The sequence below is a fragment of the Sinohyriopsis cumingii genome, chromosome 6 (assembly GCF_028554795.1).
Source record: "Sinohyriopsis cumingii isolate HCF-2022 chromosome 6, ASM2855479v2, whole genome shotgun sequence".
Classification (NCBI taxonomy): domain Eukaryota; kingdom Metazoa; phylum Mollusca; class Bivalvia; order Unionida; family Unionidae; genus Sinohyriopsis; species Sinohyriopsis cumingii.
The window spans coordinates 74,947,476-74,972,091 of record NC_142966.1 but is presented as its reverse complement, the minus strand read 5'-3'; the positions used below and the strand labels follow the sequence as shown (position 1 = coordinate 74,972,091).

Sequence of the window (24,616 nt, the reverse complement as noted above, 5' to 3'; positions counted from 1 at the left end):
ATATGCATCACTATTTCTAAGACCATTCCACTGGTGACATTCAACATTCACAACAGTATGTGTATGTATGATTCCTCTGAAGTCTATATGCTCCTGTGGAGTTAAATTACTATTAAAAATGCATGCTGACATGTTATGCAATTGTTTCTGTGTCTGTATTGAAATGTGAATAATATTCATAGAAATAGGGGTGCAAACCTTGACAGCTACAGAAAGTGCAAGACAATACATTATGGTTACCATTTTGTGCCCATATTTAGTAAGTTTAGTCCAAAATATGCTACTTTGTCATGCTGTAAACAGATCTCACATTGAGGTACAAAACACAGTTACCTCCCTCTCCAAAGAGCATTACATACAACACTAAGAGATATATGGATAAAGGAAGGTAATATAAAGAAGCTAAGGCATACAAATTATTTCAGTATACACAAAGAAACAGAAAAGTATAATAGCTGTGGCGGACTGCACCAATACAAATTGTCAGTTGTCCTTAAAGGGGCAGGGGCCAGTTTTTATGTACAAAATTATTGCTACAATCAGTGACCTAGTATAAAAAAATCATAAAAATAAAATACACAAGTGAGGTCAAAAAGGTCTATTTTTTTGGATACCTATATTAAAACAAAGCATAAGAATATTATCCACTTGACCAAAGAAGTCAATGGCAGTTCATAGCAGAAGAAGTTTATGCACCCCAATCCCAAATTTCTACCTGCAATTTTCGTGTCCGAAGGTAATTTTTGACACCATGTGATGCTCACGGTGCAAACACAAGCCCTTTTCCTAGATGACAGTTCTGCAAAACAGTGTGCACTAAACAGGCTGATGCAATTGAAAATAGTTGTCATCCAAGCCCTTTTTGAGATATTCTGCTTGCCCCAAACCCATGTGTTTACTGCTATGGGAGGCTAGCTCTTCTTCCTAGCCGACTATTGGTATTTCACTATCAACATACTGCAGAGTAACTATGGAAGGTGTACATGCCTGTCATCACTTTCAAGAACAACACAAGCTCAAAACACCAAGTTCACAAATATATCCATATCTTTAAATAGTAAACAATAATAGCTGAAAAAGTCACACCATAGCCTTGAGTTAAAAAATTTGCCAGGGGCCAATTTACGAAATTGTACCCTGTCAGCTAAGTTGTCAGGACCTTAGTGAAATGGTATGTTCACCTGACTGTGAGACAGATAAACTGAGTTCATTTCTCAATGGTAACAGTTTCACTTTCTTTCTGTCACCCATGGAGGTGGTTCAAGCAGCTTTCAGTAGCTAGTTATGAACTAGAGGGTGCAGTTCAGCTGCTTACAGCAGTGAATATGGGTGACATTCCAGATCAGTAGCTAGTTATGAACGAGAGGGTGCAGTTCGTCTGCTTACAGCAGTGAATATGGGTGACATTCCAGATCAGTAGCTAGTTATGAACTAGAGGGTACAGTTCATCTGCTTACAGCAGTGAATATGGGTGACATTCCAGATCAGTAGCTAGTTATGAACTAGAGGGTACAGTTCATCTGCTTACAGCAGTGAATATGGGTGACATTCCAGATCAGTAGCTAGTTATGAACTACAGGGTACAGTTTAGCTGCTTACAGCAGTGAATATGGGTGACATTCCAGAATGAATATCAAAGTAAGTGGCGAGTAGTTTAGTGGTTGAGGTATACAAGGTCACTTACTAACTAGACCTTTCAGTAAAGTGGTATGTGCACCCGACTGTATTAGACATTTGAGCTGGGTTTGATTCCTGACAGCAACAGTTACACTTTGTAGCTCATCCCAATACACAAATAGTTTGTTTTTTAAATTTGCAGCATTTGGAAAAATTGTTGGTCATTCAAAGAGAAATTTTGTCTGCAACAGAAAATAGATATGTATAACTCCCAGTAGGGATTCTGAACAAAAATTAAATTTTCAGATATGAAAAACTTGAAAGGTGTATCTGATTGGGAAGTTGACAAGAAATTGTATGTTAAATCCACATTGATATTTGTATATGTATGATTTTACAAACTTAAATCATCAGCAATGAAACCAATGTATATAGCAGATTCTGTGGAAGTGTATGTGAAGGAAGACAGACATGTTTAAGAGGTAGCAGACAATTTTGATATTTCATATGGAAATGTAGAGGAAATTCTGACCAAGGAATTAGGAATGCATATGGTTTATTCCAATCTAGATTGCTTAAAATAGAACAAACAGGTTTAAGAGTAAAGATCTGCAGGGAATTATTAAACAGAAAGTAGAAGGCTACAGTTTTTAAAATAAGATCATTACATGTGATGAAACTTAAATTTGAATCCAAGAGTACAAGACAAAGTGATGGAAGCACTCTTGTTTGACATCAGCTGTAAGAGTACATCATTCCAAATCTGCTGGAAAGGTTACATGCATGATGTTCTTCAACACACAAGGAATAATTTTGAAGCACATGGCACCACAGAACACAACCAGGAATGGACTATGCTATGCCACAGTATTCTGATATAATTTACATGAGGCTATTAACATAGTATATACAATCTGAAATGAATGGTTGCTAATTTAGAAAGTCAGCCATTTGACATCAGGTGCCCATAATTAGTAATGCAATTATTCAGTAATTATGTTTTCCTAATTATATGAACATCATTAGTCCCAAACCATAAGACAACCCATCTTCTAATCTCCAATCTCTATACTTCGTTAAAAAAAATGTCAGGTCTACAATTGATTGAATCCCTCATGCTCTTTAGTTTGACAGTGTTAGTCATAATGTCAGTCCCTCATACCAAGTGATGTGTGGCGATGATTTGGCACATACAAGACTTTAAAGCAGTATACAATGGTCTTACCATAATTAGAACCAAAGGAAAAGATAGAGGCAACAAAATTACCAATTTATTTTCACCCACCAAATATTATTTTTAGCAGCATGTGTGATGTCACATTCTACGAAATATGTCAATGTGCGTGTTATTTTAATTTTGGAGCCTTGCATCTGTTAATTGATAAAAAATTTATCAGACTCTTTTAAATCATAATAAAAGCATAAATTGCTATTGTAAAATGTATACAAAATTCATATGAAAGAAAAAATATTATAAAAGATATAAGGAATGGATAAAACTTAAACTGGAACAACATCCAATCTGAAATGGAACGCTGTCCCATTTTCCAGTGCATGAGTTATATCCATATTTGTTTTATTATTTATGATAAATACGATCTTCATTTAACTTTTTAAAATTAGATTCATCAATGTTCATCCGATACATTAATTTACCACAATGAAAATGTCTGAGAAGGATTGTATGTGCAATGCCTAGACTACAAAATGCTGTTCATGGGACCCACACTATCCACATTTTTATAAATGAGGTATCCTTATAGTGGGGATGTTCCAACAAGGATGTGTCCTGATAGAACATAAAAACACAAAATTTGGGTATTTAACGATGTAAAGTCACATTATAACTGATTCTTATTAGTAAAGAGGGGATAGGGGAGTAGCTTTATCATTAAGTTTATTTTCTTGTTTTGTTTCATTTTTTTGTAACCAGGCATAACAATCAATAGAACCTGTCTTTAATTCCATATGATAGTTCTGAATTAAGCATAATTCTGTCAAAAAGTTACTACATGTATTAATGAACATTTGCATCTAAAATTCTTTTGCAGACTAAGGAACAGGCCTTTAGATCCAAGCTCAGTAATGGTGTGCATGGTACTTCTCAGCTAAAAGACACCTCGTTAAACCAGCCCAACTCAGGGGACAATCAGGCCACTTCTTCATCCACAAATACAGGATTTGGAGGATTCAAAAAGGGATTTCTTTTTGGAGGGTCATCTAAATTCCAGGCTAGTAAAAATGATGGTAAATCTGAGAGCCATTCTAATAAAGATGGTACTGGGGACAGTAAAACACAAAACCTGTCAAATATAACTCAGAGTGGAATTCAGAATAAGAAATCTGAGGAAAAGCAAAAGGAAGAGGACATACCTTTCCTTCAGAAAAAGGATACACAAGACAATCTAAAACTTCCAGAACTTATTCAGGCAATGAAAAATGCCACTGATGTGTTACAACAAGACACAGGTAAATTCCTCAAAACTCATTTTTTAATTTAGTCACTGAAGATTGGTTAGTCTCTGTAGACCTTGTCACTGAAGATTCTTTAGACTCTGTAAACCTTGTCACAGAAGATTGTTTAGACTCTCTAGACTTTGACACTGAAGATTGTTTAGACTTTAGACTTTGGCACTGAAGATTGTTTAGACTCTCTAGACTTTGACATTGAAGATTGTTTAGACTCTCTAGACTTTGACATTAAAGATTGTTTAGACTCTCTAGACTTTGACACTGAAGATTGTTTAGACTCTAGACTTTGACTCTGAAGAATATTTAGACTCTCTAGACTTTGACATTGAAGATTGGTTAGACTGTAGACTTTGGCACTGAAGATTGCTTAGACTCTTTAGACTTTGACACTGAAGATTGTTTAGACTCTAGACTTTGACACTGAAGATTATTTAGACTAGACTGACACTGAAGATTATTTAGACTCTCTAGACTTTGACATTGAAGATTGTTTAGACTGTAGACTTTGGCACTGAAGATTGCTTAGACTCTTTAGACTTTGACACTGAAGATTGTTTAGACTCTAGACTTTGACATTGAAGATTGCTTAGACTCTCTAGACTTTGACATTGAAGATTGTTTAGACTCTCTAGACTTTGACATTGAAGATTGTTTAGACTCTCTAGACTTTGACACTGAAGATTGTTTAGACTCTAGATTTTGACACTGAAGATTGTTTAGACTCTAGACTTTGGCACTGAAAATTGCTTAGACTCTTTAGACTTTGACACTGAAGATTGTTTAGACTCTCTAGACTTTGACATTGAAGATTGTTTAGACTCTCTAGACTTTGACACTGAAGATTGTTTAGACTCTAGACTTTGACACTAAGATTGTTTAGACTCTAGACTTTGACACTGAAGATTGTTTAGACTCTAGACTTTGGTACTGAAGATTGCTTAGACTCTCTAGACTTTGACACTGAAGATTGTTTAGACTCTAGACTTTGGCACAGAAGATTGTTTAGACTCTCTAGACTTTGACATTGAAGATTGTTTAGACTCTCTAGACTTTGACACAGAAGATTGTTTAGACTCTCTAGACTTTGACACTGAAGATTGTTTAGACTCTCTAGACCATGACACTGAAGATTGGTTAGACTCTGTAGACCTTGTTACTGATGATTGTTTGGACTTTGTAGACCTTGTCACTGAAGATTGTTTAGACTTTGTAGACCTTGTCACTGAAGATTGTTTAGACTTTGTACTTTGTAGACCTTGTCACTGATGATTGCTTAGTCTTTGTAGACCTTGTCACAGAAGATTGTTTAGACTCTCTAGATTTTGACACTGAAGATTGTTTAGACTCTCTAGACTTTGACACAGAAGATTGTTTAGACTCTCTAGACTTTGACACAGAAGATTGTTTAGACTCTCAAGACCATGTCACTGAAGATTGGTTAGACTCTGTAGACCTTGTTACTGAAGATTGTTTAGACTTTGTAGACCTTGTCACTGAAGATTGTTTAGACTCTGTAGACTTTGACACTGTATATTGTTTAGACTCTATAGATCTTGTCACTGATGATTGCTTAGCCTTTGTAGACCTTGTCACAGAAGATTGTTTAGACTCTCTAGGCCTTGTCACAGAAGATAGGTTAGTCTCTGTAGACCTTAGAGAAGATTGGTTAGACTCTCTAGACTTCATCACTGAATTTTGTTTAGACTCTCTAGACCTTGCCACAGAAGTTAGGTTAGTCTCTGTAGACCTAGTCACTGAAGATTGTTTAGACCCTGTAGACCTTATGACTAAACATTTAGACTCTATAGACCTTGTTATGACGAGTAGTTTCGGTACCAGGAAAAGATAAAGAGAATTTATATGATGGCTTGTCAAATTTGTTACTACTTCTTCTCTTAAACCACTTGGATGAAAGTAATATAACTTGGCATACAGTTTTGTCCTGAAGTCTTGCTAAACTACATGAAGATGATGCTTCTTGAACATTCAATATGGCCACCATGATGGCTATCTTTGCTGCTGTCCTTAAACCGATTATCATTATGGACATGGGGTTTTCACTAAAAGACTTCTTATGGCTTGAATATTGTATTAAATGCAGATGGTATTGATTCAACTTGCCAGCCATTGTATCATAATGTTATTACCACTTCTCATGAATACATAGCGGGGATCGTGCTAGGCTTCGCCAATGTCACCAATTGAGATTTTCTTTTTCCTTATTGGTGACAAAATATACTATGTGGAGATATTTTGGCAACAACATTTTTGGCTGTTAAAAATTGTATATTACAGTCTTGGCTTTGGAGTGGAGAAATTCAAAGGCATCATGCTGGGAAGCTGCAAACTTGGATATAAAATTGCACTGGAATCTAATGTTACATAAACAAATCCCTTGTTCATATTGACTAACCACCCTAACACAGCATTGTTATATCATAATCCGCTTAATATGCTGATGTCTGGCCTTAGTACTGTATGCCGTAATATAACCAAAATAGTTGTACTACATGACTAGCTACAATACAATCGACCAGACGATGGCAATATTTTTTTCTTTATGAAATATATTTCAGTAAAAATAGTTTTGCTGAAACTTCAAAGAAAACGGATCACCTTTGAAGCACAGATCATTCTGTGTATATGCTAAGCAAATGAAAACAAAATTCTGTCTCAGTCAATTTTCTATAGTTATTTGATATTGCCACAGCAATAACAAACGGGCATTTGTTTGGTCCTTCAGAAAAGGCCTTTAGTGGTGCCTTCAATAACACATGCACTTTGAAGTTCCTCAAAGCAAGCCAGAGACCTTTGATCAAAGGAAGTCAGCAACAAACTTAAGTAAAAGCATTGTTTCATTTTCCATTGTGACTGGAACATATTTATTGTACCATGAAAGTTTCCTGTTTGCAACAAAAAGTTCATGCTTATGATCGCTACCAATGGCGGTGTAAAATCCAAATTAAAGTTCCAATATTTTGAAACAAAAGATATCTGGCCATCAAGTTAAATGGAAGTGGGACATTCCACAAGAATGTTTGTTAAACTTATTCATTTGCTCATATGTTTTCATTTCTCTATGAACAGCCTCATCCCCTCTGCATCATGGTAGTTGTCTCTGGCTGACCAAAATCTAAGACAATTTAAGTACATGTACATGAAGCATATAAACAACTATACAACCACGTGCTACTAGAAAAATGAATATCTTAGTGAATTGTTTTGTGAAATGTGTTTGTTGAGAATGGGTTATAGACTAAACGAGGACTACCATTTTATATATATATATATATATATATATATATATATATATATATATATATATATATATATGCGTTAGTTGTATTTTCTAATGAGATTTGACAGATACAAAATTTTTCTAACATATGATCTAATACTCGAATTCATTGATTTTTCATGTACATGTACATTATTTAACACATTGTGGAGTGTACTACATAATTGTACTACATAATTGTAAGTTGGCAATATACAAGTCCATTTCAGTCTAGTTGTCTTCATTTAAACAAAATTTCCATTATTTTTGTTTTCTTATTCTCTCCCTGCGTAAATCCCCATCACTGACAACAATAGGTCACCTAAAAAAAATTCACTTGTATGCGAAATTTCAATTTATTTTGAGCCCCTCCCCCCTTACTTACCTAAACATCCGTTATGCGGACAATATTACTTTGGTCCCAAGGATGTTGACATAAAAGGATAGTACTGTATTATGAAAATAGTGACATTTTTAAAAACTTCGCGACAACATATTGAGGTTGGTGACATTTTTGGTAACAAATTTTTTTAAAGCCAGCAGTGAACACCAACCCTGCATAGAGATATTGACATTAGGTTTCCACGAAAAGTCTTCTTAGGACATATATATGGTCCTAATTGAGAATGGTGCCAGTTTGACAGCCAAACATGGCTGCCATCTTGAATATATTGTTATTGCTTTTTCTGAATAAATGATCCAGCTGACATGGGTTTCACTAACAGTTTTTTTTAGACATGTAGATGATCTGAAATGAAAATGGAGTCAGTCTGGTGTCTAAAATAGCAGCAGATGCAGACATCTCGAAAATCTTGATATTGTTCCTTCTGAACGGATCTTCATATTTACATGGAATTTTCACTAAAGACATTTTATATTATGTAGTCAGCCTTGGATGAAAATGGTACAGAACTGACCTTCAGGGTTTCTATTAATGAATGTCCAGGCATATGATAGACACAACTTCTGCTCCACAATGTCAAAAATTCTACCACTTACCTTAATTTCTACCTTTACACACATATACATTTTATTTTTAAAAAACCTGCACTTCCAGTTACATAGCAGCTTTCAAATTGTCTGCCCCTCAGCAAATCATAGACAAGTAAAATATAACTTGGAGCCATGGCAGATTCATGCATCTGTGCATTGTCATGGAGTATAATTCATATGTTTGTGCATTGTCATGGAGTAGAATTCATACAGCGGGCCCTGAGTGACCTAGTGGTCTTAAGTGATTACCGTCCTGGATCACTGCCATCTCACCTCTGTCTGCATGGGTTCAAGACTCAGGCTCGGTGAACATGGGTAAGTGAGAAAGCTTGCCACTAGCTTCTCATGGGTCGGTGGTTCTTTCTGGTGTTTTCCAGGGTTCTTCCTCCACCAGTTATACTGGCCTCCATATATAGCTTATCTTGTGCTGAAAATGGCATTAAACCCAACAACAACAATGACAACAGAATTCATGCATCTGTACATTGTCATGGAGTAGAATTCATGTGTCTGTGCATTGTCATGGAGTACAATTCATGTGTCTGTGCATTGTCATGGAGTACAATTCATGTGTCTGTGCATTGTCATGGAGTACAATTCATGTGTCTGTGCATTGTCATGGAGTATAATTCATGTGTCTGTGCATTGTCATGGAGTAGAATTCATGTGTCAGTGCATTGTCATGGAGTAGATGAATATGTGGGGTACTGGTGTACAGACAGGTGGTTCAGTAGTGTTCCACAATCCTACTCCATAAAATGTGTTTGTTGTTATTGTATATTTCATCTACCATTTCATCATGTCACAAGGAGTTGGCAAATGCAGCCATAAGAAGGCTGCTTGGGACACTCACTCCACCTTCTTGGCATGTCCATTCTTGTGCCTTGTACCTAGATGAGGTGTGGCATCTAGCAGAAAGAATCCCCCTCTTCTCTGGTAGACCCGCACTGATCCCCAGATGGATAAGTGGCATTTCCTGGTTCAAGCAAGTTGCCATCACACAAGAGAAAATTCTGCCTTTCCAGCCAGTGCCAGTAAAGCATCGTCATTTTTAACTGTCTTTGATAAACCCACACCTAAAACAAGACAGTCTAGATTGCCGAAGAAGTTTCCAGAGCACTGGGTCTAGACATATGTTGTTGAGCTTGATGGTGAATATCAGTCACCAGGCATTACCAGGTACTGGATATCATCGTGAATAACAGTCACCTGGCATTACCAGGTACCGGGCATCATCGTGAAAATCAGTCACCAGGCATTTTTCAGAAGTCATCTAGTACTGGTCAGACTCACCCTTTCCCTTGGTTCCTGTTCATTCCTTATGGGGCTTGGGGACTCCCATCATCCAGTGAAGAGTATGGAATGTCTACTCTTTTCCCCACATGGCAAGATGATTTTTCATGGCCTCATCTTTAAGTAGACTGAGCAGGACATAATACCTCTCTGTTCTCTTTTGTGGGTTCATTAATGAAGAAAAAGGAGACAGGCCACCACTCTTTTCTTCCTACATTGAGAAGAAATCACCAGTTCCCTTCTTCAAGGAGAGAGAAGGAAAGGGTAATCCTGTCTCTTTCCATCAGCAGCGACTGGATGATGCACTTTCCATACAAGTGAAATGAATGACTTTCGGTTAGAACCAATTGCATGTTTGTTCTCCTCCTCTAGTGTCTTAATCTCTTTCCCTCCTTACCGTCAGGTATGGGAAGATGAAGAGATTTGAGTAAATACCATCTGGGTCTGCTCCTTTCCCACTCTGCTATAGTGAAGGGCAGTCAGACACTAGAGGGGTTGGCTGGCTCCCCTTTTCCAGCATGCATTTCTTTGTTCAAACTCCAGCTACAGGGTGTTTTTTTCAGCTTTGCCACTTGAGCTTCATATTCTACAGTCAGGTAGGGAATTAGTATGGACCTGGATTTGCATGCCCATCAAGTGGCTTGAACATAAAGCTTGAACCCTGGTTGCAACTGCTTCAAATGCCAGTCTTTTTGTGGTGGCCTCCTTTATTCTTTTGAGAGGGACCCAGAGTGGCCGAGTGGTCTAAAGCGCTTTCCGTTACGGATCACTGCCATCTCACCTCTGCCTGTGTGGGTTCGAGTCTCGGATTCGGCTAATGTGGGTATGTGAGAAAGCTTGCCAGTAGCTTCTCGTGGGTCAGTGGTTCTTTCTGGGGTTTTCCAGGGTTCTTCCTCCACCATTAATACTGGCCGCCATGTATAGCCTATCGTGTGCTGAAAAATGGCATTAAACCCTACAACAACAACAACATATTCTTTTGAGAGAGGAATCTCTGTAATGATAAGATGTTAGACACCTTGAAGGCATTTGCTGGAACACAGCAAGAATATGTTATAGGTGGCCCTGCTTGATGTGAAGTTCTTGTTTGGTGGTTTATTCTCTGTGGTGTCTTTTCCAAGATCACAAGAATCAACAGCATTGGTCATTGGTTGCCCAAGACCTAGCTATACTGGCATCTTCAGACCAGGAGCTCTATGTGTGTCCTGCCTAAATATTTTTAATAGGATTCCGATCAGAACTTCCAAACCCCCTTTAAATATACTTCTTGTCCTTCTTTCGTTAAATAGGTTAGCTGGAAGGACCAGGGTAACAAGTCTTCTGCCCTCCTCCCATAAAAGAGAGGCAGTTGCATAGTTCTAGGGAGTCACACTCCTGCCAAAGTCCCCTTCTTCCCAATGTCGCAGTAGGTGCCAGACTAGGCCTTTTTTAAGAAGTCAGGTTGGACCTAACATACCAGTATCATACATGGTCCTCTGATAAATAGGAGGGTTACCTGCTTTACTTCCAGGACCCTCCACCTCTGTCAAATTTGATTTCACCAAACTGGCATCCCTAAGATAAGAAGAAATCACCATTTTAAAGGTGCAGTGAGAGCATAAAACAAAATAAAAGTTCTATTTCCAGATCTTCCTGGTTCAAAGAAGGGGAGAAAATGTCATCTAATCATTGATCTTTCCAATGAAATTTTCAAGAAGAGAAGTTAAAGGCAGAGCCATCAGCCTCAGTTAAGTAATATCATAAGGGAGAATGACTGGATGGTCTCTATTGACTTACACAATCCCATTTTCCTGTCCCTTAGGTTTGGTCTGGGCCATGATGTCTTTCATCTGGGCCATAATGTCTTTCAGTTTCAGATTGTTCCCTTTGGCCTAGGCTCCACTCCGAGGTCTATACAAGGGTGATGGGAGTAATACCAAATTTGAATGCACTTTAGATCTTTAGGGATCTCCATCATTCATTATTTCGATATTGGTTGATACACAATGTTCTCTGATGTGCCTCACAAAGAGACCTGGCAGGCAGTGACTTGTCTGAAGTTTATTTCCAACAAGGAATAGTAAGATCAGCCTCCTGTTCAAAATATCACATTCCAGGCAAGAGAAAAATATTGGCAGACAGCCTGTCTAGATAGGAATACTTCTCACAGAATGGTCTCTTCACGTCATTGGCAGAGATATTTTCGGCAGTGGGGAAGGTGAATGGTAGACTTGCTTGCAGGGAAATTGAACAGCAAGTTACAACTTTATGTCGCTCTTGTTCCAGAGCAGAATAGTAAATGCCCTCAACCTGATGTGGGATCAGCTGTATGCCTTAATCTCTTAGGTTCTTCACATAGTCAGGACTCCAGTCTTCACATAGTCAGGACTTCAGTCTCATGGCTTATTCTGATAGGTTTCTGTCCACCCAACAGTCTAGGTTCTGCAGTCTCCTTGACTTGTTGGTATTTGCCCACAGGGAATTCCTGCTGAGGAGGGATCAGCTGTCACAGCACATAGTGTCCTACCTTCACAACAATCAATATATTCATCACCTTCATGCCTGGCTTATGTCAAATGCTCTAGCCAGCAAGCTTAGGTCAGTTTTCAAGCAGGGTTACCGACTACATTGCCTAGGTCAGAAGGTAGTTGACCACTTTGAATAATGTTGCCAAGTGGAGAATATTATACAACTGATGCAGTGGGTGATGCATTGATATGATGTCCAATACCCCTTTCATTTGACTGCAGTTGTGGATTTTCTCCTGTGGTGTCTTGAAGACACAGATAGTTCATTGTTCCCCATGAATGGTTACAGAGCAGCCCTATTTTATGACCATTAAATTCTTAATGGTCTCCACCACTGGGTCAGAACATCATCCTTCAGAACTGAAATTTTTTTAGTTTCAAAGAAGAGTCTCACTCTTTAATGCCCTGCTGGAACCTTTCATGTGATACTTTAGTCATTATTGAAACAACAGTGAGAAAGATTGAAAATGGTTGCCTGCAATGGAGACAATGGTTTGTTCTCCCTTCTTTTCCAGCCTGGCTTTCTGGCCAAGAATTATTTACCTTTGGTAGGCCCTGAATGAATTAGAATTCTTAGCTTCAGTCACTTCTTTTCTATAGCTGAAGGAAGCTTAGAGTGATGTTTCTATTTGTCTAAATTTAAAGGGAAAAGAAATGATCAGAATGATATCTTTTTCCATCTTAATGATATTTTGGAATCCACTTTCTTGAAGTAAATTATTCTGTCACTTGAGAGATATCTTTCCATCATGAGGATCAAATTACATGAGGTTAGGGTTATTGCTGCATATTGGGCCTTTCTTAATCATTCTTCTCTGGATGATGTCATGAAAACCACATTCTGGCAGTTTGAATCTACCTTCTCTTCATCCTACCCATGTTCAGTATCGCACCATAGTACAGGCATTTGCAAATTAGGCCTGATTGTCTTAGAAAAGCAAGTTGTCAGGCTATCCTCCAGACTGAGGTTGGACATCCCACTGACAGCAGATGACATTTTCACTCTGACAGCTAATAATGGGGCCTCAGCCTCCCTTTTGGCTGGAAAATTCAGCGATGTAGTGGGGTTGGAGGTGATAAATTAATTTTAATTATGTAACACTTACCTCTGGTTATTATTACCAGATTCCCTCGTTCCATCCCACTCCGATGTCCTTTCACTCTGATTCCGAATCAGAGAAGAACAAGATTCCTAATGACCTAAGTGACTATGGTATGAGACTGGGACAATGTTTTTTGTTTGTTCTAGACCTCCAGTTACTAATTGGAGGAGGGAATTCACCTTGGACTGGGAACTAGCACTAGGAAAAGTGATAGCAATTTAATAATAACAGGCAAGTATTGTGTAATTAAAACTCGTTTTACCCACCAAAACTAAATGTTAGAGTTTCTCAAGAATATCTGAGATAATTTTAATATTCAGCAATGAGAAAAGATAAAAATAAAAAAGAAACAGAAGTCTCATAAATTTCAAACAAATTCTCTATTCCTTTTACAGAAAATTATTTTACTTTCATACCAAATACTTGTTGATGATATAAAAAAAAAGTTGATCACTATTATTTACACACCTCACTATTCTTTAAACTTGAAATGACTTGAGATGAGAATTTATTAACAAATACTGAAGAAAAAAAACCAACAAATTGTGGTAGATTTTCTGTAAAGTAGTTAATTTAAATTTCAGTTTGTTTCCCTTGTTTCTCTTCAGCATTAGGACAAAGGGGGACAACATCCACTACATGAAAAAGTTATGCTGGAAATTTTATTTGGACACTGTAAACTCTGGATAAATAAGCACATATGGAAAACAAGTGCACATATCCATTCCAGTGTTTTTTGTAGTTTATTTGAGTTCATTTGCAAACATACTGAGTTTACTGTGCTTTTGAAAGTTATAATGAGACATGAATGATTTAAAGTTTTTAAAGAAAACAATTTCAAATCATTTTGATCATTTTTTTTGTAAATATGAGATGATGGTGGTTCTGTATCCCAGACCACATTCTGTGATGGCTTTTAGTGTTACCCATATGTATTGATATGCATGTTTGTATGAACCATGTGTCGTAATTTTCTTTTCTGCTTAATGATTCTTTAATGAGTTCATGGATTCATTGTTATGTGAGGCTGTATATCAATAAAACTGATTTATTTTCACCTTTTTCATAATTGTTTCATAGTTGTGGCTCCAGTTTGAATTGAAGATTTGCCCCTGACATGTGCTTATATTAGTTATTAAAAATACATATATAATGTTATTTCAGACTGGGTCACTGATGATTTACTGCAAAAGATTGAAGGCAATAAGTTGCTTTCCAGATGTCTGGCAGATCCCAGGTTTGCACAGGCTATAGCAGATTTGCAGTCTAACCCTAAAGAGGCCATGGCTAAATATCAGAACAATGCTGAAGTACAGAAATTTCTATTGGAGTTTATTGGAGTAATGGGTGAGAGAAAGTATACCGTGATGGTTACCATCATAGTATCTCACAAGTATGGATTTTTAGGGAATTATCTGTTTGATTGTCAGAAAGTGCAAGAAATTAGGGAGTTATAATGTTTGTAGGAACATTGCTTGGAAAGAGTTTGAACCCAAAGATGAATCCCAAGAGTTCAAGCTCTTTTACATTTATTTCAGCAAACATTCTGACATCTTGTATAGAAAGGAGAATAAAAACATGTCAAGTAATAAACCTGACTTTCTATTTCCAGTTCATTATCTTCTTACACAAGCAAACTGTTACAGAGTAATGACATTGTGAGAGAGGGGAGATTGAATGTTTGTGTATTTTTACCAAGTTCATATGTGGGTCATCATAATTGTAAATCCTTTGCATAATTATTGTTTCCAAATCGCGAAGAATCTTGACTTCAAGTTCATGATGCCTCTTTGGATTTTTATACAAGTACTCAACATGTTACCAGGATGTTTGTTATTTTGTAAACTGTCCACTTAATTTATCTTGGCAGGGAGCCATTTTACAAAACTAGGAGACCAACAGTCAAAGAATACCCCTTCACAGCCACAGCACAGGGTCAGTGAAATTGCCACAAGATCAACAACAGATGGTGCCGATTTCAAGGTCAGAAGCAGTACTGACCCCAACCAGGCGACTGAAGAGGACATACAGCAAATTAACAGGATTGTATCAAATCCAGAAGTTAGAGAAATTCTTCAGGACCCTCAAATACAGAAACTTTTTGAAACGTTAAGACAGAATCCTGATCAGGGACAGAGGTTTGTTACTGTATTTATAGCTTCACCATCATCTTAATACACCTGCCATAAAGAAGAGCCCATCATGATTTGATACGATGTCCATCTGTTTTGGTTTTTACCCAGTTACTGAAACAACAAAGAAAACTAATTTATTTGGGGGTCAAAAGTCCATGTGACACAGGAGAAAATGTTCCTGCAAAACACCTTTGATTATACACCAGATAATGGTATCAAACTTTGAAGAGGGTTTGCTGATATTGGAAGGAAATATGATACAGATGTTCAGTTAGACAGTTTACATACCAGGGTCACAGTCCAAATAAAAATGTTTTTTTTTTTATGCCATTTTTCAGCAAATTTTGCAAATCATTTGCCTCTTGGGCAAGAAAGAAACCTGTTACTTGTAAGGATCAAAGGTCATCTTGATGGTTGAATACTAATTGGTCACCACTGTACACAGTTAGCCATGCCTTGCTAGTGTCTACATATAGGACTTTTAAACAGTAGACAGTCATATAAGCTATCATTCATGATACTCGTGTTTTTTTTTTATGCAGTAAAATAATCCAAGGCATTGACCAGCCTTGGCAAATGTTGTCTGAACATGAAAGGTTGACTTGCTTCAGAGGATACCTTTGCTGTTCTAAAAAGAATGAAATGAAAATTGATTTAACGGGGTTGCCATCAGGAGTTGATAAATCATCATGTATCACATGGTTCATACAACCTTAAAAAATACTTGAATCTGGGGTGGTGCCTTAAAAACTTGTTGCATTTTGAAAAAGTTTGTTTTATCCATGAAAAGTCAATGAATTTATTGAATAACTACTTGAAATTATTGTTCACAAAACTCCTTGAATTTGTCTGAGGGAATTTAAAATGTTAAAACTAAATATGTCCCTTGTATTTAAAACAAATGTTTTACCAAAAACAAGGAATCAAACAATAAACTGGAATAAATTGGGTGGATCATATGACACGGGTAATTATCAGATGGATTAGCATCGATATGCTGTATTGGCACACATTTAGTTGTTGTTGTTGGTTTGTTTGCCACTTTTACACATACTTATACAGTATGCAGTGATAAACAAAGTAGCATTTGGAGTAAGTTTGGTTTTCATAAGAAAATATACTTTTGAAAACTTTTGGAAGGCATTATTAACTCCTTGAAAAGTCTTTGAAAATTAGTTCTCTGGGGTTGTATGAACCATGTATTAATATTGGTCAGAGGGATAGGTTTTATTATACCCAGATACACGGAGGGAGTGGTCAACGGGATAGGCTTTATTATACCCAGATACACAGAGGAAGTGGTCAGCAGGATAGGTTTTATTATACCCAGATACATGGAGGGAGTGGTCAACTATATAGGCTTTATTATACCCAGATACACGGAGGAAGTGGTCAGTTGGATGGGCTTTATTATACCCAGATACATGGAGGAAGTGGTCAGCGGCATATGCTTTATTATACCCAGATACACAGAGGAAGTGGTCAGCAGGATAGACTTGATTATACCCAGATACACAGAGGAAGTGGTCAGCAGGATAGACTTTATTATACCCAGATACACAGAGGAAGTGGTCAGCAGGATAGACTTTATTATACCCAGATACACAGAGAAATTGGTCAGCAGGATAGACTTTATTATACCCAGATACACAGAGGGAGTGGTCAGCGGGATAGGTTTTATTATACTCAGATACACGAAGGGAGTGGTCAGCAGGATAGGCTTTATTATACCCAGATACACAGAGGGAGTGGTCAGTGGGATAGACTTATTATACCTGGATACACAGAGGAAGTGGTCAGCAGGATAGACTTTATTATACCCAGATACACAGAGAAATTGGTCAGCAGGATAGACTTTATTATACCCAGATACACAGAGGGAGTGGTCAGCGGGATAGGTTTTATTATACTCAGATACACGAAGGGAGTGGTCAGCAGGATAGGCTTTATTATACCCAGATACACAGAGGGAGTGGTCAGTGGGATAGACTTATTATACCTGGATACACAGAGGAAGTGGTCAGCAGGATAGACTTTATTATACCCAGATACACAGAGGGAGTGGTCAGTGGGATAGGTTTTATTATACCCAGATAGATGGAGGAAGTGGTCAGCAGGATAGACTTTATTATACCCAGATACATGGAGGGAGTGGTCAGTGGGATAGGTTATATTATACCCAGATACACAGAGGGAGTGGTCAGTGGGATAGGCTTTATTATACCCAGATACATGGAGGGAGTGGTCAGTGGGATAGGCTTTATTATTTAGCATTGCCCAGATAGGTGCATTCTTATTTTCAGTTCAAGTTCCAGATAATTTTAGCTTTCTGTGACTTTAAAAACATCTTTCCAGGATTTAATTAGGGATACTTTCAAATTATATATTCTGCACAGATTGCTGTTAGTATAGGCAAATATTTTACCTCTGAGAATATTTATACACAACAAGAAATTTTCTGTTACCGTTGTCAAATAATTATAAAAACTGTCAGATATAACTTCATGGTTTAGGTATAAAGTCTCAGTGTAATGAAGCAATTGAACATATTGTCTCCATTCTAGTCTGATCTCCTATGTGATCAGGTGTAAAGTGGCAGTATAAAGAGATGCTATAGAACAAGTCCACATTTCTAGTTTGATCTCTTTTATGTGTTTATGGTAGGTGTAAAATGTCAGTATAAAAAGATGCTATAGAAAAGTCTTCATTTATAGTTTGATCTCTTCTTTGTGTTTAAGGTAGGTATAAGGTGGCAGTATAAAAAAGATACTATAGAACAAGTCTACATTCTAGTTTGATCTCTTCTCTGTGTTTATGGTAAGTATAAAGTGGCATTATAAAAAGATGCTATAGAACAAGTCTACATTTATAATTATATGAGAGATCAAACTAGAAATGTAGACTTGTTCTATAGGCTCTTTTTATACTGCCACTTTACACCTACCATAAAAACATAGGAGAGATAAGTCTGCATTTATAGTTTGATTTCTTCTATGTGTTTAGGTAGACAGGGACAGTATATAAAGAGTATAGAACAGGTTCTAATTTTGGTTTGATATCCTGTGTGTTTAGGTATAAAGTAGCAGTATAAAAAGATGCTGTTGAACAAGTAAACATTACTAGCTGATCTCTGTTTAGGTATAAAGTGGCAATATAAAAAGAGACTACTGAACAAGTTTACATGTCTAGCTTGATCTCCTATGTGTATAGGTAAGAATTACAGTGTAAAAGGAGCATATAACATGTCTTCATTCTGGTTTGATATCCTGTGATGAATTATAAAGTAGCATTATAAAAAGGCTATAAAACATGCTTTCTACATTCTAGTGTGATCTTTCTTGTGTTTAGGATTCTGCAGGCAGCAGATGTGACATTAAGACAGAAGATCCAGAGGCTGGTGGATGCTGGATTACTCCAGTTCCGGACAGGTTGATGAAGGTCAAAGGTTATTCCACATCTGTTGCAAACCAAAATCAAAAGCAGACAAAATTTCTCCATTTTTTTCAGGAAGAACAGAATAAAAGGACAGAAGTTGACTAGAAGGACCAGAAATAAAATTTGAAATAAAATCTGAAATAAAAATCCAGTAAGACCATTATTGAAAGCATAAAGCAGATTTCATGAACACTAATTTAAGTTTAAACCGAATGTTGGAAGATGTATATATATATATATATATATATATATATATATATATATATATATATATATATATATATATATATATATATATATATATTTGCATCAGTGGCACCTAGCACAGTAATGGATTAATGGTGCCAATTAAAGTTGCAAAAATGAAGAATTGCACACAAATTTTAGGCTGTTTAAATTGATGCATGTCATTTGCAGGAAATATGCTGAACATTTCTTAAAGATGAACATGTGCCAAGAAGGAAAAAAAATCGAACAGTTACAGAATGATGAAAGAGTGAATCAGTCTCAAAAGGTTTTTGTTCTTTCAAGTTTGAATCAACCTGTGTATTTTTATTGCAGCTTAATTTCTGTGAATTCATTGATATTTTTTTGTAGTTGTCAGTTTTCATGGTTGAAATAATTGATACGTTTGTTCAGGAGCAATTTGTCCCATAGTTTTCATTGATGATAGTACATCAGTATCGGAGGGAGTGTAAATGAATTTTGCAAACATTTCATGCAAAAGAACTTGGTCTATTCACATAAACCAATAAAATATAATTTTTACACAATTTAGACAATTTTAATTTTAAAAAAAGTAACATAATAAAATTCAATTTGTTTATCTTTTAACAAAAGTGAAGATATTATTTTATTAGATAAACATGGCAGATATCTTTTTGGCGTGAGAATTACTCGATTTTGACTACAGATTCATTGTATCTTCAGAATATGAATAAATTATTTTTTTTAATAAAACCGTCCTTGTTTGTTACAGAATCTTTCTTATCTACTTGTACCAACATGTGTCAGAATTTCAGGGTGAAAAAGAGTTTGGTTTTTAACTTATTATCCCCCAAAAATATAAGAGTACCATTAATGGTAAATATTATGAAACAGAAAGAACAATAAGAAATAAACAACGTAAAACCAGTTCATTATTCTATAATTTTCAAAAGTGTATGTAAATTGTTTACTTGCATCTGGTGGCCAGATATAAAGTCACTCTTTCAAGAAATTGTCCTCAAATCATACCAATGATTTTGGAGCATTACTGAGGGTGCATATTGATATTAATTGCTGTTTCCATGTGGAAGACAATGACAAATCAAAGGATAATGCTGGAAAGTAATGTCACTGGCTATGAAAAAGGGTTATATAAACCTATTTTAAAGTGGTGTTTTAAGTACCTCTTTCCTGATGAGCCCATGGGCCCATCTTGTACATTTTGTAAGGAGTGATCTTATCATTAAAAAAAAACTTTACAAAAAAATTGCCCAACGTTTGTAAAGCATAGGTTATAGAGATCGTTGCTCTTCTAAAGGACTTGTACACAAATAAGAATGCTGTAGAACACATACGTCTCATTGGCACCACCTTGGCAGGATTCAAAGTCTAAAAATGTTTGAAGAACAATAGTACTGTATGTACTTGCTTATAGGTCCAACTGCAAACAACATAGATCCTGATTCCTGATCTGCTGTTGCACAGTGCACTGACCAATCAGGGTCTATGTTGTTTTTTCTACTGACTAGTCCTAACTGCATCGAATCATATCTGCTGGAGCATTATGGAAAGGCAGATCTGGATCTGTTCAGTGAGCTGATGGACTTGACTTATTAGAGAGTATATATGGTTGGTCATCATGGCTCTTTAAAAATGTATTTAAATATTAGTTCTTGCAGTTAATGAAGTTATCAAGTTTCATTGCTGCACATGCTAGAGAAAGGCTGTATGCAAAAACTTGAAAAATTCATCATTATAATCAATTTTTGAAAATTACAGGGGCACAAAGATTTCTCAACTTGCACATCTTTAGATGATGACCGTAATACACATCTTTAAATGATGACCATAATACACATCTTTAGATGATGACCGTAATACACATCTTTAGATGATGACCATAATACACATCTTTAGATGATGACCGTAATACACATCTTTAGATGATGACCATAATACACATCTTTAGATGATGACCTTAATACACATCTTTAGATGATGACTGTAATACACATCTTTAGATGATGACTGTAATACACATCTTTAGATGATGACCGTAATACACATCTTTAGATGATGACCGTAATACACATCTTTAGATGATGACCATAATACACATCTTTAGATGATGACCTTAATACACATCTTTAGATGATGACCGTAATACACATTTTTAGATGATGACCGTAATACACATCTTTAGATGATGACTGTAATACACATCTTTAGATGATGACCGTAATACACATCTTTAGATGATGACCGTAATACATATCTTTAGATGATGACCGTAATACACATCTTTAGATGATGACCGTAATACACATCTTTAGATGATGACCGTAATACACATCTTTAGATGATAACCGTAATACACATCTTTAAATGATGTCTATAATTTGTACTAAGTTCCACAGATATCTGTAAAAAAAAAAGCAAGACAAGTTATTTGGTCTTGAAGCTGCAGGATTAAAAGGGCAATAATTTGAACAAACTTGTGGGAGGACAGTAATTTGTTAATGTACCTATCTTTGAATGGTGACCTTAACATATAAAAAGTTTTATGGCAATCAATTTGAAAACTGTTCATGAGATTTTGCCATACACTACATCAGACTCCAAGTCAAAATAACTTGGACAGAAATAACAGAAGCACAGTGACTTGTCCATAAAAATATATAGAGATGATGGTCATTATATTTCCCAAGCTTTATAGCAATCAACAGAAATCTGTAATACAAAATATATTCACAAGATTCTATCATCATCCAGTGCCTTCAACTTAGATAAACTGTTGCCAACTGTATATACTCACTTACAAGTCAAGTCCAACTGCAAAATGCATAGCCCCTGATTTGCTGGCACTTGATGAAAAATGTTATGTTGTTTGCAGTCGGACTCAACTTGTACCATTTTGTAAAAGTTTTGGATGGGCTTATTATCAAGCACATGGCATTATCAGGACTTTCTGTCATCCTTATAGCACTTTATTTTTTAAAATAACTTACCTTATTTCTACTAGGCAGATTTTCCCTATCACCCATTACCCTAGTCAGATAAATCAACCCCCAAAATATGTGTTGATACTGATGTACGATATGTGGGTATGATGTCACCTGTTTATTAAAATGTGCAATTTTGCTGTATGCAGATCTTTCTGGAACAAACCTGCACACACTTTAAACACATACCAGTAATTGGTAATAGCCATATATAGTGTGAAATTAACAATGGCCACATGACAGATGGTTGTGCTATTCCACTTGGATTTACAAGTCACCTAACATAGGATTTGCTCCAGAAACATAACATACATGCCATCAAAAGAACCCTTCAGCCAATGGTAGCTGCACAGCCTAGAGAAATACTAGTAAATGTATAAAATGTAAACTGATGTGTGCTGCCATAATTGTCTGCAAATTTTTGGAACTTTTAATGAATAGGTGATGTCAGCCCCTAAACTGAAAATCAATATCGTGATGGGTGAGGGACTGATTTATCAGCCTACCATTTCTGTAATCTTCTGTCTTTGTATATAGCAAGGTCTCATCAGATTACCTGGCTTAAACAGTTAAGTGTGTTAAACTTATGGGATTTGTGACAAACCTAGGGATTTTTCATTAGTTTGGAACATTGAAAAACTGCTCTAGCAACATAGCAGCCTAGAAATAGTTCCAATCAGGAATTAAATAACACATGCTGCAACAAAAGACTGGTTTTCTTCATGTTCTTCCATATTCCAGTTGTTCTTAATGGTCCAAGAGAGGTAGCTTTCATCCATACATAAGAACAAAAACTAAATCATTCCATTCTTCCCTTGTAATCAACTTGCAATGCATTAAATCCCAGCAATAGATCATGCATGGTCTGTTATTACTCCAGAATTCTGCAGGACATGTCCATTATATGTAATGTTTAAAATGGGTTTTAGGGTTCAATGAAGGGTTAAAATAGGTTTTAGGGGTCAATGAAGGTTTAATCTAGATACCTAAAGACATTAAAACCACCATTAGTATGGTATAACATGTACAAATTAGAGTACTTAAATTTTTTTGTTGTATATGTTAATTTTCGTGTTTGAATTTTTATTTACTAAAACTTATCACAAGAAGTTCACCAAAATATAGCATAAAAATCCAAGCATAAAAATCAAAACTGCTCCAGTGGCCTAGTGGTTAGAACATCTGCCTCAGATGCAGAAGGTTGCAGGTTTGAACCCCAGCCAAGTCATACCAAAGGCTTACAAAAATGGTACTAACAGCTGCCTCACTTAGCACTCAGCTTTAAGAGGTTAGTGTTAGGACTGTTTGGCCTGGTGTCAGGATAATGCGACTGGGTGGGACATGATGCTGCTTGTCTGTGGCATGATGGCCCAGTGCTAGACATCACTATACACTACAGACATTGTAGCGATATGATTGAAACTTTGTTAAAGCTATATTAAAAATCCAAAACACACACACAACAAGCACAAAACTCCAGAAGTCTTTATATGTATCTAACTCTGGTGATTCTGCAATAAATTGACAAATAAATGTTACCAAGAGCTTGAGTTACGAGTTACGTAGACTTCTTTTTATCGATTTGTCTGCCATTTACTACTACTCCCGTTCTAAAGTATACATGTTTATAAGACCCAGATCTGGTATCACATAATGCATTGGCAGATCTGGTCCTATGCAGTTTGTTATGAGCATTTACTAGAACACAGACCATGACCTGCCAGTGCACTGTGTAATGTTAGGTCAAGATCTGTGTTATTTCCAGTCTGACTTGACTTACAAGAGAGATACATATTTCTATAACTGTAGCAGGACTCAAGCAACTGATTATCCAGCTTCATTTGAAAACAAATTCAGATCCTTTTGTTATTTACCAAAGTGTCCAGTCTATCATTACACTGCTTTAATCTATTTACTTCCTGTATACAAACTGCATGTGGGTATATCTTTGACAAGTCAACCTTTGAGAGTCATCAAGTTCAGCACATTTTGTTGGACCAGAGGATCAGTCAAGCGAGTACTTTTGTTGGCCAGCATACAGATTAAAGAGGAGACTACTCACTCAATTCTTGTGGCTAGGTTAGGACTTGGAAAGTTGGCAAATCACATAAACTTACAAATGTTATGAATAAAATGTAACTGATTAATTAAAATATAAACATTTGTTCCCTATTTGGCAAAATGTGCATCAAATGGAAAGAATTCAGATTATCATGCCTGCTCAAGAATTGTGAAAATGGCCTTGACACTGATGGAAGTGACTGACAGTGACAGTTTAATGTGAAATACAAGATCCGCAGATGAATGAAATTTGGGGCATTTATGTAGCACAAGCATGCAATATAAACACCATATAATGTGTCGATATTTGTACTGAACCATGTTCATGGAGTGAAAAACTTGCAGAACATAAAGTATTATGAACGAACACACCTATTCTTTCTCCATGTCTCAATTTGCTGAATTTGCCCACAGGCAAGTGCCTTGTAAACATGAGCTTGCCCTATGCATTTGGCAAGCGGAACTGTCTGGCTTCGGTCCTGACTATGGTTTGCAAGTGAGACAAAAACAACAC

General features: G+C 36.4%; 1 protein-coding gene across 1 annotated transcript in view; it reads left to right on the top strand.

The window, feature by feature from the left end:
• LOC149797224 (uncharacterized) overlaps positions 1 to 19,792 on the top strand; it is a 29,679-nt gene extending 9,887 nt beyond the window's left edge. The window contains exons 3-6 of the mRNA XM_089961911.1: positions 3,669 to 4,086; positions 14,427 to 14,609; positions 15,133 to 15,400; positions 18,746 to 19,792. Coding sequence (XP_089818037.1) covers positions 3,669 to 4,086; positions 14,427 to 14,609; positions 15,133 to 15,400; positions 18,746 to 18,830 — 954 coding nt within the window. The 3' untranslated portion in view covers positions 18,831 to 19,792. The remainder of the gene's footprint in view (positions 1 to 3,668; positions 4,087 to 14,426; positions 14,610 to 15,132; positions 15,401 to 18,745) is intronic.
• The last annotated feature ends 4,824 nt before the right edge of the window (positions 19,793 to 24,616 follow it).